The sequence below is a fragment of the Scyliorhinus torazame genome, chromosome 11, assembly GCF_047496885.1.
Source record: "Scyliorhinus torazame isolate Kashiwa2021f chromosome 11, sScyTor2.1, whole genome shotgun sequence".
NCBI lineage: Eukaryota > Metazoa > Chordata > Chondrichthyes > Carcharhiniformes > Scyliorhinidae > Scyliorhinus > Scyliorhinus torazame.
The window spans coordinates 183,303,866-183,318,294 of record NC_092717.1 but is presented as its reverse complement, the minus strand read 5'-3'; the positions used below and the strand labels follow the sequence as shown (position 1 = coordinate 183,318,294).

Here is a 14,429-nt window from a genome sequence, read left to right as displayed (position 1 = left end):
GAAGGTTAAAGCTCACGGGATCCAGGGTGAGGTTGCCAATTGGATTCAAAATTGGCTGGACGACAGAAGGCAGAGGGTGGTTGTAGAGGGTTGTTTTTCAAACTGGAGGCCTGTGACCAGTGGTTTGCCTCAGGGATCGGTGCTGGGTCCACTGTTATTTGTGATTTATATTAATGATTTGGATGAGAATTTAGGAGGCATGGTTAGTAAGTTTGCAGATGACACCAAGATTGGTGGCACAGTGGATAGTGAAGAAGGTTATCTAGGATTGCAACGGGATCTTGATCAATTAGGCCAGTGGGCCGACGAATGGCAGATGGAGTTTAATTTAGATAAATGTGAGGTGATGCATTTTGGCAGATCGAATCAGGCCAGGACCTACTCAGTTAATGGTATGGCGTTGGGGAGAGTTATAGAACAAAGAGATCTAGGAGTACAGGTTCATAGCTCCTTGAAGGTGGAATCGCAGGTGGACAGGGTGGTGAAGAAGGCATTCGGCATGCTTGGTTTCATTGGTCAGAACATTGAATATAGGAGTTGGGACGTCTTGTTGAAGTTGTACAAGACATTGGTACGGCCACACTTGGAATACTGTGTGCAGTTCTGGTCACCCTATTATAGAAAGGATATTATTAAACTAGAAAGAGTGCAGAAAAGATTTACTAGGATGTTGCCGGGACTTGATGGTTTGAGTTATAAGGAGAGGCTGGATAGACTGGGACTTTTTTCCCTGGAGCGTAGGAGGCTTAGGGGTGATCTTATAGCGGTCTATAAAATAATGAGGGGCATAGATAAGGTAGATAGTCAACATCTTTTCCCAAAGGTAGGGGAGTCTAAAACTAGAGGGCATAGGTTTAAGGTGAGAGGGGAGAGATTCAGAAGGGCCCAGAGGGGCAATTTCTTCACTCAGAGGGTAGTGAGTGTCTGGAATGGGCTGCCAGAGGTAGTAGTAGAAGCGGGTACAATTGTGTCTTTCAAAAAGCATTTAGATGGTTACATGGGTAAGATGGGTATAGAGGGTTATGGGCCAAGTGCGGGCAACTGGGACTAGCTTAATGGTAAAAAACTGGGCGGCATGGACTGGTTGGGCCGAAGGGCCTGTTTCCATGCTGTAAACTTCTATGATTCTATGATTCTACATCTGCTTCAATAAGAAACTTTCTTTTTGGTCCTTAATCAGCCCCTCTTCTACTCTACTATTTATATGCTTAAAAATACTTTGGGGTTCCTTTTTATATTATCTGATAATCTATTTTCATACACTCTTGTAATCATTTTTAAAAATTTCTCTCCTATACTCTCTGTATTCAGCTGGGTTCTCTCATGGATTATGGACCTGACATTCGTAGAGGCAGTACTCCTTTGGTTATCACGTGCAATCTGAAAACACAGCAGGTTTCACATGTATGCTGTCCACACAGCTTTAACTCACCACCGCCGCCCCTTGATTCCTTCACTGCCTCTCATTTATCATGCTGTTTGTCTGCCATCCACTACTAGATGAGCAGAAACTTTCTCCAATAGCTGAAAGACTTAAAGTGTTGATTTTGGTTCCCCTCAACAAAGCTATTCCTTTGATCTGAGGCTGATCAAGGCTATTTGTAATCTTGGTTTCATTTCTGACCTGCAAAAACCTTCTCCGTCACCAAGACTGCCATCCCTGCCTTAGATCATCTGTTGCTGAAACTCTCATCTATGCATTAGTTATCTGCAGGCAAATTTATTCTGATGGATTACTGGTTGTCCTTGTATTCTAGAAGGTATTCAATCACCGTGGTAAATTGTCCTCCTTGGGGCGGATGAACCATGAGGAGGATGAACTATGTTGGTGCTCTCCCATCTGCATTTTGACACATTCACCATGTGATTCCTTCAATTGTACAATAAGAAATGATAGGTTTTCAACTTCCAAGGTCGGCCACAGTCAACAAAACAAAATGGGATGTGTGTTAGAGTGCTCTGCATCGCTCCCCACAAGACTCTTTCACCATTTGGATTTTGGCTGGACTGAATTTTTGATTAGCTCCAAGTAGCAATTCAAGGAGTTTATCCATCTATCACATGAGGTGTCTCACTCAGTTTAGCTGTGAACATATTAGCTGCTGTGTTCCCCAATAACATTGATTGCACTTCCAAAAGCTGTGAAGTGCAATTGGATGTTGTGAGATCTTTGAGGCACTATATAAATACAAGTTATTTATTTCTTGCAGTTCACTACATGACAGCTTACTTTTGCAAATAATAGAGAATAAGTCTGTTTTAACATCAATCGTGATGAAATATGTATGAGTGAATTCAATTTTAACAGAGTAGATGAGCAGTGTTTTAGAAGGAAGATACAGAAATGCAAGAAAGCTAGGTCTGCTTTCAAGCTGAGATACACCAAACCTAACAGCCAGATAAATAGCGAGCTTGTATGGTTACAGCATGTGCTTTTCAAAGAGGGAACACACTTGACAGTGCGTGAGATATTTCAATAATTGGGAATTCTGGTTTACGATCCTCTATCAGTCCCTGATCCTTGACGTAGTTGTGACAGTAAAAGGCTGCACTCTGGTCATAAGGGACTGTGATCCATTTTTGGAATTACCAGTGCCCAGACCTGAAAAAAGATCTTGCACAACCAAAGCCAAAAATTAGATCACCCTCTTGCCAGCAGTAAAAGTGTCATCAGCTAAATATGGAACTTGCTTTCAGCCCAAAGTGAATGGATGATTTAAATTTCTTCTGTGCACTATTTTTATTGGTGCAGGCATTGACCTAAAATTTATGCCTGCCTCCTTTTAATTGTGTTGGTAGAATAATGCCTGCTGCAAATTATGAAAATTCATTAGCTGGTGTGCTAAAATAACAAACCAAGAAACTATACAACCTGTTTATGGTAATTAGTGGGAATCTTTCAAACTCAAAAGATTTTCAAAAAACAATCAATGAGACAAATGACTTTTTTTTGCTGGTGGTGTTAATTGAGGGAGGTTGGCCACACTGTCATCAATAGTGCTGAAAAACCGGAGTGTAGAATGAACCCTCTGACTCGGTCTCAACCTGGAGGCCAAAATGCCACCAATAACTCACGGTGTGCAGAAAAGCAAGTTTAAAAAAAGACAAAAAACATGTTGACAAAAGTATACTTTTTAAATATGGATCCATACAGAAACATGTCACCCACCTTCTTCAGCCTTCACTCAATAAGATTATTCTGATTACAGTTTTACACACAATCCATTATAAACATCAGTTATAAATTATCTGAGATGATAGACTTGTCAGCCCATCAGTTTCAAGTAATTTCGCAGAGAGGTGAGAGCAGTTTTAATCTCTCAAAAGCATTAAATACAGCAGATATATATTTCATTTTTTTGTACATTGTGTCAGGCAATTCTGATACAGAATACAATACAATCGCCCACCTACCCTCCTCTTAGTGAACCCTTCACACTGTTGGCCAGCAGTTCAAGAGCTCCACAAGCAATGATAACACTTCCCCATGCTCCTTGCGCAGATTGGAGGAAGTTTCTGGGAGCTCATGATGCAGGCAGTTTTCTACCATCTTGTGCACCGCTGTGCGGAAGCTGCATAGCAAGCAGGCAGTCTTCGAGTCCAGATCGAGTTGTAAGAGGTTAGAGTCAGCGAGTGTGAGCTGCACTGAGTCACCATCCCCTGAAAAAGAATTGAAGCTAAATTCAAACATAAGGAATGCAGAGCCTCAGACCATTTTATTAAGAAGTAAATTCTTTACAAGATTCATCTTCCAGACTACAGTGGGCTGTTTTTGTCAACAGTCACTCAAAGACTACAGCAAAGCCAAAACATATTTCTGTTACACAGTACGATTCTCAGGTAGCCTCATCACATCATTTGCCAGTTCTTCACCCTCAAAACACTTGCACATAGGGAGCTCATTCAACTCATATTAATTCCCCTATCCAGAATCAGCCTCAGGTTCTCCCAGTGCAGCTTTTGAATAATTAAGGCCTGGTCTTTTCGCCTCTGCTGATCTATCCTGCAGTCTATTCCATTTGTGAATCACTGTTTTTGAAGAGCTCCCTCACCCCAGTACACTGTACTGTTGGCTCACTGCCAACAAAGCCTGAAGGTTTTTTAATTTGTTCATGGGATGTGAGCGCGACCGGCAAGGTCAGCCTTTGTTGTCCTTGAGAAGGTGATGGTGAACCACCTTCTTGAACTGCCAGAGTTCATGTGGTGTAGGTACGCCTACAGTAAGGCTTGTGAGGGGGTTCAGGGATACTGCCCCAGTAAAAGTGAAGGAACAGTGATATTGTTCCAAGTCAGAATGGTGTGCGAGTTGGAGGGGAACTTGCAGGTGGTGCTGCCCTTGTTCTTTATAGTAAAGATTGTGGGCTTTTGAAGGAAGCTTGGTGAGTTGCTGCAGTGAATCTTGTAGATAGAACACACCGATGCAACTGTGCGGCAGCAGTGGAGGGAATAAATGTTTAGGGTGGTGATGGGGTGCCAATCAAGCAGACTGCTGTGTCCTGGATGGCGTTAAGCTTCGAGTGTTGTTAGTGCTGCACTCATCCAGGTAAGCAGAGAGTATTCCGCCACACTCATGACTTGTCGATGGACAACACGTTTTGGGGAGTCAGGAAGCAAGTTACTCGCTGTATAATTACCAGCCTCTGACCTGCTTTTGTGATCACAGTATTTATGTGGCTGGTCCGCTCATTTGCTGGTCAATGATTAACCCCCCTCCTCCACCCTCCGTTAGATTCTCTCTTGTTGAATTCTCTCATTTCTTGGCACTTGTGGTACGAATGTTACTTTCCCCTTATCAGCCCAAGCCAGAAAGTCATACTGCATATGGACACAGATTGTCTCGGTGTCTGAGGAATTACAAGTGGTGCTGAATGGTGTGCAATCATTAGCAAACATCCCCACTCAGATCTTTTTTTTTTTTTTTAAATCATTTTTATTAAAGCTTTTCATAAAATATCAATAACAAAATGAGAAAAAAAAAGAACCCAACAGGGTTAAGTACAAAACACAATCTAAAAAAGCAACCCCCCAAGCCCCTCCCCTCCTGTACATAAATAATAAATTAACATTAACACCCCGACTTAACACAACAGGTGTATACACCCCCTCAGACTCTCCAGTGTAAATAACATAAACAAAAATAAAGTAAAACCCCCCCACCCCCGAGCTGCTGCTGCCATTGACCAATGTCTATCGTTCTGCCAGAAAGTCTAAGAACGGTTGCCACCGCCTAAAGAACCCTTGTACCGACCCTCTCGAGGCGAATTTCGCCCTCTCCAATTTAATGAACCCTGCCATATCGCTGATCCAGGATTCCACGCTTGGGGGCCTCGCATCTTTCCACTGCCCACTGGAGATCTTATGGTGGAGGCAAGATCATTGATGAAGCCTAATTGATATTTGGGCCTAGAACACAGTCTTGAGATGAGTGACCTTCAACAACCACCACCTTCTTGCTTTATACTAAGTTGACTCAACCTAGTGGAGAGTTTTTTTCCTTAATTCCCACGGAGTTAAATGCTCCTTAATACCACATCCGGTCCTTGATGTCAAGGTCTGTGACTCATCTCTCAAATTCAGCTGTTTCGTCCCTGTTTGGACCAGGGCTGGAATGAGGTTTGGAGCAGAGCCCCCATGGAAATCAAACTGAGCATCGGGGAGCTCCAAGTGCCACCTGATAGTATTTTCCATCACTTTGCTGATGATCCAGAGTAGATGATTGGCCGGTAATTGACCGATTGGCTTTTTGTGAACAAATTTCCACATTGTCAGGTAGTTGCCAGTGTTGTAGCTGGGTCGGAACAGCTTGGCTTGGTCTTGTTTTGGAGCACCACCTCAGTGTGTTGTCAGGGTCCACAGCCGTTCCTGAATCCAGTGCTTTCAACCTACTTGTTTGGGACCCCATCCATCAGCTCAAACATCCACTCTCTCCACTGCTGCCACATTACACCACATGGAATGAATCATACTATCTAAAAACTGGTCTCTGTATTGCTGACAATGTCAGAAAGAGGCGAAAATGGATTATTCACTCAACATTTCTGGCTAAAGAGGTTACAAATGCTTGTCTTTTGCACTGACATGCTGGGCTCCCCTATCATTGGGGATGTTTGTGGAGTCTCCACCTTCAGTTAGTTGCTGGTCTACCACTATTCATAAATGGTTGTAGCAGGACTGCAGAGCTTTGACCTGATCCATTGGTTGTCAGATAATTTTTCCTTGCCTATTTCATGCTACTTCTGCAGTTTAGCATCGTCCTGTGTTGTAGCATCTCATCTTCAGGAATGCCTGGTGCTGCTCTGACATGTTCTCCTGCATTCCTCCTTGAACAGGACCCTGTCTTGATGGTAATGGCACATTTAGGTACGTGATGAGCCACCTTGGGTGCAGTTGGATTTCAGGAAGATCCCACATGGGAGACTTATTAAGAAGGCAAATAAATGCACATGGGATGCAGGGTAACTTGATACGGTGGATTCAAAATTGGCTTTGCTGTAAGAGACAGAGGGTGATGCCAGACGGCTGCTTTAGTGTCTGGAAGCCGGTGTCCAGTGTCCAAAGGATCTTTGCTGGGTCCCCTATAATATGGGGTACTTTGCTCTGCACCGGGGTACGAGGCAGGAGTCTCCTACGTCCTTCCTGTTGTTTGCATTCGCTATAGAACCTTTGGCCATTGCGCAAAGGAACTCGGGGTTGTGGAATGGGATAGTGAGAGGGGGAGCGAGGGAACAAGTGGAGCATAGGGTATCCTTATATGCTGATGATCTGTTACTGTACATTTCAAAGCTGGGCACATCGGTGGGGATATAATGGAGCTGCTCCAAAGATTTGGGTCGTTCTCGGGGTATAAATTGAACTCGGCAAGAGTGAGTATTTTATAGTTTCCCAGCCGGAGGTGGGAGCAGGTGTGGGGGGGGCCACTTCATCTGCGGCAACCCACTTTAGGTACTTGGGGGTGCAAGTGGCACGGGACTGGGGTGGGCTTCGAAGATATAATTTTATTAGTTTGGTGGGGAAGGTGTAGGCCGATTTGGAAAGGTGGGCAACCTCCCTCTGTCGTTGGCGGGTCGGGTGCAAGCAGTTAAAATGAATGTGTTACCGCAATTTCTGTTCCTAATTCAGGGCCTGCCGGTCTTTCAACCGAAATCCTTCTTCAAAGAGGTGAACAAATTGGTTACTTTGTTTATTTTTTGGGGGTGGGGGTGTAGGTGGTCAGGAGGGTCGTCTTGCAGATAGTGCGGCAGGCAAGGGGGTGGGGGGTGGGGGGGGGGCTAGGCCTCCTACAGTTACTGTACTATTACTGGCCGGCGAATGCTGAGAAGGTGCCGGGGGGAGGGTGTGTGCAGAGTCCCGGTGGTTTAAGATGGAGGAGGGCTTGTGGAGGTGCTCGGGGTTGAGGGCACTGGCAACAGCGCTGCTCCTGATGGCGCGGGGAAGTATTTGGGCTGTCGGGTGGTAGTGGCCACTTTGAAGATCTGGAGGCAGTTTTAGCAGAACTCTAAGCTGGGGGCTGGGTCGGGGGAATCATGGGTTTAAGCCGGGAGAATGGATGAGAGGTTTCGGAGATGGAAGAGGCGGGTTAAGGAAATTAAGGATCTGTTTCTTGGGCGACGATTTGCGTGCTTGGAGAAGCTGGAAGAGAAGTACGGGTTGGCGTAGGGGGAAGAGTTTAGGCAACTGCAGGTTCGAGATTTTGCAAGGAAGGTTTTCCCAACCTTCCCAATAATGCTGGCCTCCTCGTTGGAGGCAGTACTGTCGGTAGGGGGGGATTGGAGAAGGGGTGGTATCTGCGATTTATGGGAGGATTCTGGAGGAGGGTAGGGTGTCCATGTAGGGGGTTACGGTGAAATGGGAGGAAGTGCTGGGTGGAGGGTGGGTGATTAATAATTGTGGTGTGTTGTGCTGCGAAGGGTGAATGTCTCAACCTCGTGTGTGAGGTTGGGACTGATACAACTGTACAGGGCGCACCTCACAAAATCAAGGATGAGTGGGCTGTTTGAGGGGGTAAAGGATGTCTGTGAGCGATGTGAGAGGGGCCCCACAAACCATGTTCATATGTTTTGGTCCTGCCTGAAGCTGGAAAGGTTTTGGAGGGAGATATTTAACCTAAACCTAACCTTTTTTTATTGTCACAAGTATGATGTTACTGTGAAAAGCCCCTAGTCGCCACATTCCAGCGCCCGTTCGGGTAAGCTGGTACCGCGCTGGCCTTGTTCTGTATCACAAACCAGATGTCTAGCCCACTGAGCTAAACCAGATTTGGTACTATCGCGGGAGTGTTGCATTTGGATGTAGACTCTGGTCCCCTAGAAGCCATTTTCGGGGTGTCGGACCGGTCCGAGTTGCAGGCGGGTGCGGGGGCAGACATTTTCGTCCTCGCCTCTCTGATCGCTTGTTGGGCTAGAGGTCAGCTTCTCCGCCCTGTGCCTCGGCTTGGGCACCTACTGGAGTTTTCGACCCTGGAGAAGGTGAAGTTTGAGCTGAGGGGGGGCGAAGGAGGGGTTCTACAATTCTTGGGGTTTGTTATCATGCACTTTCGGGAGTTGGCTGCTGTTGAATGCCTGGGGGGGGGGGGGGGGGGGGGGGGGGGGGGGTTGGTTCGCTTTTGAATTGCGAGTCTATGTTTTAGGTTTTATAATGTTGGGGTTTTGTTGTTGTTTTCTGTCTTTGTATGGCGAAAATGAAGAAAATATGGTGAATAAAAATATTTTTCAAAAGGTTTACCCAGTCTATATGTAAACTGAAGTTACCCATTATTAAGCATTACCCATGTTATATGTAGCTCAAATTTCCTGATTTATACTGGGCCCACATTACCACTACAATAAACAACTGCCACCAATGTTTGATCCCCTTGCTGTTTCTCAACTCCACGCAAAACAATTCTACATCTTGATACTTCGATTTAAGATCCCTCTCACTAATGTACTGATCTCATCCCTTATTAACAGTGCTACAATACCTCCTTTTCCGTTTTACCTATCCGAAATCATGAATATCCTTGAATATTCAGTTCCCACTCTTGGTCACCCTGTAACCACGTCTCCATAATGGCAACTAAATCATACTCATTTACCTCTATTCAAGCCTTCAAATCACCTACCTTCTTGTGGATGCTGTATACATTCAGTTCGAGTGTCCTCAACTTTGACGTTTTAACATTATTCTGCATTCTGATCCTATTTGATGCTTGCCTATGCTTCACTGGCATGTGTGTTTTCTTAGCCCCACAATGGAGGTTATTTTATGGGTCCTCTGAGCTATCCCTATGCCCTTTTCTAAAGGCTGATGTGTTGTTAGCTAGTTTCCATTCCTTTTGCAGTTCATTGAACAAGTCATTGAGTGATTGTCGGGCTCTGGTTGCAGATTATTTTTGACTAGCTGTAGAGGAAACAAACTGGAAGACCAGCACATTTACGTTGTTGCTCAATCAGCTGGCCTATTACCAGGCTTCAAGTCAATGAACTTCAGGCAACTCACTCAAATGTATAAACCAATATTAAAACCCAAGAGCAGTTCTCTTTGTGGCTGAAACCCTGGCCTGATCACTTATTCTCTCATGGCTGAGGCCCACAATTATATTTCCCTCTTCCCCATCTTCTGAAGGCTATGACTTGTACACAGATGCGTTTGTGTGCAGTAAATTCTCCAACACCTCATTAAAGACCCTAGACCAGTGAGCATTGGTAGCTCCTAATATTATCAACTTGGCTCAGTATCTATTTTTGTCTGATTACACTTGCGATGCACAGTAAAACAACAATTTGTTGTCAAACGTTGACTGTGGGAGACTCTGAATCAAGCAGATTCTTATCCTCACCCATTGTTATTGTATGGTGATCAAGAGCAGGAACCCTGCTTGGTTTGTCCTCTCCCTAGCTCAGGGTCACCAAGGACAATTCTAGCCCCTCTCTGCCCAAAGCCGAGATCAGGCATGTGCCAAAAGCCCAGGAATTGAAGCAGAGTTTAGTTGGCTTATATGTCTCCTCTGTTCCAGTCATGGAGTCTGACAGGGGGGTTAGTTTTGCAGGAATTGCTTATAATTATAAAAGTTGGGGCGGCATGCGGTGCAGTGGTTAGCACTGGTACTGCAGCGCTGAGGACCCAGGTTCGAATCCTGGCCCTGGATCACTGTCGGTGTGGAGTTCGCACATTCTCCCCATGCCTGTGTGGGTTTCACCCCCCACAACCCAAAGATGTACAGATTAGGTGGATTGCCAAGCTAAATTGCCCTTAAATTGTAAAAAAAAAATATTTGGGTACTCTAAATTTATTATTTTTTTAATTAGAAAAGTTTCCAGGAAGTGTGGAAGTATTACCATTTAAACCAGTCTTTGGTTAACAGAAGCATCCACCGCTATATAGCCTGAGGTCTCTTTATAACCTGCAAATGAATCATGTGCTCCTTTACCAAAAATGTAAAACAGGTCTCCCACACAGCACTTACCCTTGATATTGAGGTCACAATCTGTAAGCAACAGCAGAGCCAGCGGATGGACCATGGAGGAGTCACGGACAAAGACATTCCCGTTGGATTTCACAGCCGTGAAATAGGTCAGCCAACGGCTTTTAAAAGATTCCTCGTTCCTGATAGTGGATTATAAACTGTTAGCATTGATCAGAAACACAGTTTAAAATTCAAATTCCTGACACTGAGATGGGCCTCTGGAAAAGGGGCAAGAGAGAACTCCCTGCTCCTCTTTGACACCATTACATGCAGATTGATGGAGCTTCAGTTTAGTGACTTAGCCGAACAGTAGCAATTCTCAGTATGTGAACACCTCTGGCAGGCTGGCATTTATTTCCCATCCCTAGGTTTTCTTTAGAAGGTGGTGGGTGCTGTTTTAGCAGTTTGTTTGACCGAGTGGTTTACTCGGCCATTTAGATAACCACTTTGATGTGTGATTGGGCACTTATAGGTCAGAGCGTGTAGGGTCAGATTTTCATCCTAGAAGGATATTAGTGAATTAATTTGACAGCTTCATCATCACTTTTCCTGATACCAGCTTTTTATTTCCATATTTTTTAACTGAATTCGAATTCTCAGACTGCGCTGGTGGAATTTGATCTCCTGTTCTCTCGATCACCCGTTCAGTAACATAATCTTTACAATACCTATTTCTTTTGATGTTGACTTGGGGGCATTACCAGCACCAACTAATCAAACCCAGAGAGTTGTTTATTTTTAGGGACACGTAATTGCATTCACCAACTCCCTTTACGCACTGTCCGAGGAGTGATGGGGACAACGACAGTCCCCAGTGCCAGTCCCACTGCTCAGCATGGTTGAGATTGAGCACTTTGTTGAATGAGGTAAAATGTAATTAGCTTTCTATTAACTTGCATTAGATGATGCAAAACCCATGCTTTATAAAGCTATGCATCTAAGTAAGCAGTGACACGAGAGATCTTCTAGTACATAATAAACAGCTTCATCACTCCACTTCCTCCCCACATCATAACTTGCCTGTTGACTGTAGACCTGTGCAGCAGTACTTGGCCACTTTTAGTACGGTAGACTAGGCTGTTGGGTTTAAACTTTCCTTCTTTGGTGACCTTCCCATGTCTCAGCTGTAAAGCAAACCAGGAGAAAAAGAAGCAGGCTTTTTAAAAAGGGTAGCCAGTCTAAGGCCCAAAACATAGGAGCAGGAGCTGGCCATTCAACCCCTTAAACCTGTTGCACCATTCAGGTAAATCATGATTGAATAAGTAGCTCAGCTTCATTTAACAGGCTTTACTTCATGTCCCTTAGCAAACAAAAATCTATCATTTCTGTGTCTTGAAAATTCCTATAGACCTGACATCTGCAGCTTTTTTGGAAGAGTTTCAGATTTTCACTAATTGAGAAAAAATACTTTCTTATTTCACTTGCAAATGATGTAACCTAATTTTAAAATTATGCCCACTCATTCTTCACTCTTTCACAAGAGGAAATAGCCTCTCTCTATCTGCCCGGTATCATTTTAAACACCCCAATTCAAACTCTCAAATTTAAGAGAATAAGTAAAGTTTATCCAATCTGTCTGCATACTTTAACCCTTTAAGCCCTGATATCCTTCTGGTGAATCTGCAGTTTTGTCCCCAACTAATATCTATATCAGTGTCCCCTTCCTAAAGCAGGTATTATAGACAAGCTTGAACCTATCCCCAAATTCATTAGTTGGAGACCGATCAAAGGCAGTAACCCCAGCTAATTTCCTTCTTCAATAATCTAAGTAAGAATCTTACAACACCAGGTTAAAGTCCAACAGGTTTGTTTCAAATCACTAGCTTTTGGAGCACTGCTCCTTCCTCAGGTGAATGAAAAGGTAAGTTCCAGAAACATATATATATATATATATAGACAAAGTCAAAGATGCAAGACAATGCTTAGAATGCGAGCATTTGCAGGTAATTAAGTCTTTACAGGTCCAGAGAGAGGGGTGACCCCAGGTTAAAGAGGTGTGAATTGTCTCAAGCCAGGACAGTTGGTAGGATTTCGCAAGCCCAGGCCAGATGGTGGGGGATGAATGTAATGCGACATGAATCCCAGGTCCCGGTTGAGGCCGTACTCATGCGTGCGGAACTTGGCTATACGTTTCTGCTCGGTGATTCTGCGTTGTCGCACGTCAGAGGACGCAGCAGACTAGTTGCGGAACACCTTCAAACGATGAGACAATGATGCTACGCCACCTATATGCACACCAAGAACAGGGAGCTTGAGAAACCCAGCATCACCACACCAAACCAAAAACGTGGCTATGTGCGACCACGCGTTACCCGTTTAGGCCCTTTATTCAGAGCAAGTCGCGTTGAATAGCCGTGTGTTTCTTGGCACTACAGTGCTGGGAAAAACGAGGCTAAAAGCGCTCGCTCGGGGACTTTTCTCCCTTTTGGGAAGATCGCGCCCTTAGAATTTTTTTTTACCACGGTGGAGCTGAACCCAGAGTTCGGGCCGCCGTTTTGAAAGGGTGCCCCAATCTCTAAGTGAGCTTACAACCCCCCTCCCATGGGCAAAGTCACACTCCACACATATGGACACTACCCCACACCCCCCAAGTGAGGACACACCGCTATGGGTTCCCTGTGAGCCCCCCCCCCCCTCTTCAGAACCCCCCCCCCCAAACCCCCTTACAGCACCCCCTCCCTTCCAGGACCCCCACCCGTCACCCACCAAACCTCCTGGAGGCAGCCCCTACTTTCCTGCCCCGCACACACCCATCCTTCAAACCCATCCCCACCTTCCTTTCATGGGCATGGCCCCCATCGGGCTCTGACACTTATCAGTGCCATCCTAGCACCTGGGCATCCTTGCACTGCCACCTTTACACCCAGGCAGTGCTCTAGCCAGCTTGGCGGTGCCACACAGGAAGATTGCCAGTGCCAGGGTGGCAGTGCCAAGGTGCCCAAGTTCCAGGGGGAGGGCCAGCGGGCCACCCTGCACTATCGCTGGCCGCCCGGGTGCTGGTCTGCCTAGTCCATGTTCTTGTAGATTGGGGCCCAGCTGCAGCCTCCCTGGGAAGGTCGGAAAACCGAGGGCGGCCGGTGGATATCGGGTAGGGAGGTCTTAAGTAGGTTGAGGACCTGCTTACGCGAGCGCCAGTTGCTCACCCCCCTTTTGGGGCAGAGTTCCGGATTAAACGCCTCGCGGGACTTGGGTTAATGCCGCAAGGTGCGGAGGTTGCCAAGAAGTCCGCGAGACGGCTCTCCAGAGATTCTCCGGCTGCGTTATGCTCTTGCTCAAGAGCTAGATGGCCAGAGAATTGTGCTCAATGCCTCTATTTATAAAACTAAGATCCTATAATATCCTTATTAACCACTTCCGCACCTTTAATATTTTGTACACATACACCCCAGGTCTCTCTGTTTCTGCATCTTTAGAATTGTGTCTTATGGGCAGCAAAGTGGCGCAGTGGTTAGCACTGCTGCCTCATGGCGCCGAGTACCTGGGCTCGATCCCAGCCCCGGGTCACTGGCCGTGTGGAGTTTGCACATTTTCCCCAGTGTCTGAGTGTCTCTCACCCCCACAACCCAAAGATGTGCAGGGTTGGTGGATTAGCCACGCTAAATTGCCACTTAATTGGAAAAAAACACAATTGGGCACTTTAAATTGAAAGAAAAAGAATTTTGTCTGAAATTTTATATTTCCTGTCCTCATTCTTCCTACTAAAATATATTACTTCACACTTCTCTGTATTAAGTTTAATCTGCCACTCGTCCACCCGTTCCCCCAGCCTGTCTATGTGTCTTCATTACTCTCTTCACAGTTCATAAAACTTGCAGGTTTTATTTCGTCTGTAAAGTTTGAAATTGTGCCTTGCAAATCCAAGTCTAGGTCATTAATATAGGTCAAGAAAATCAGTGGTCCTAGTACTGAACCCCATAGTATAGTGTCTTCCAATCTGAAAAACAACCATTCACCACTACTCTGTTTCCTGACATTCAACCAACTT

The 14,429-nt window shown here is 45.3% G+C and overlaps 1 protein-coding gene across 2 annotated transcripts in view; it reads right to left on the bottom strand.

Moving 5' to 3' along the window:
• Positions 1-2,181: 2,181 nt before the first annotated feature.
• The window catches only part of dhx30 (DEAH (Asp-Glu-Ala-His) box helicase 30), an 88,493-nt gene continuing 76,245 nt past the window's right edge, over positions 2,182-14,429 (bottom strand). For both annotated transcript variants that reach the window (XM_072468122.1, XM_072468121.1), the window contains exons 17-19: positions 11,465-11,568; positions 10,445-10,584; positions 2,182-3,660 (exon numbers count right to left, since the gene is read on the bottom strand). In XM_072468122.1, the coding sequence (XP_072324223.1) occupies positions 3,434-3,660; positions 10,445-10,584; positions 11,465-11,568 (471 nt within the window). In that variant the 3' untranslated portion in view covers positions 2,182-3,433. The remainder of the gene's footprint in view (positions 3,661-10,444; positions 10,585-11,464; positions 11,569-14,429) is intronic.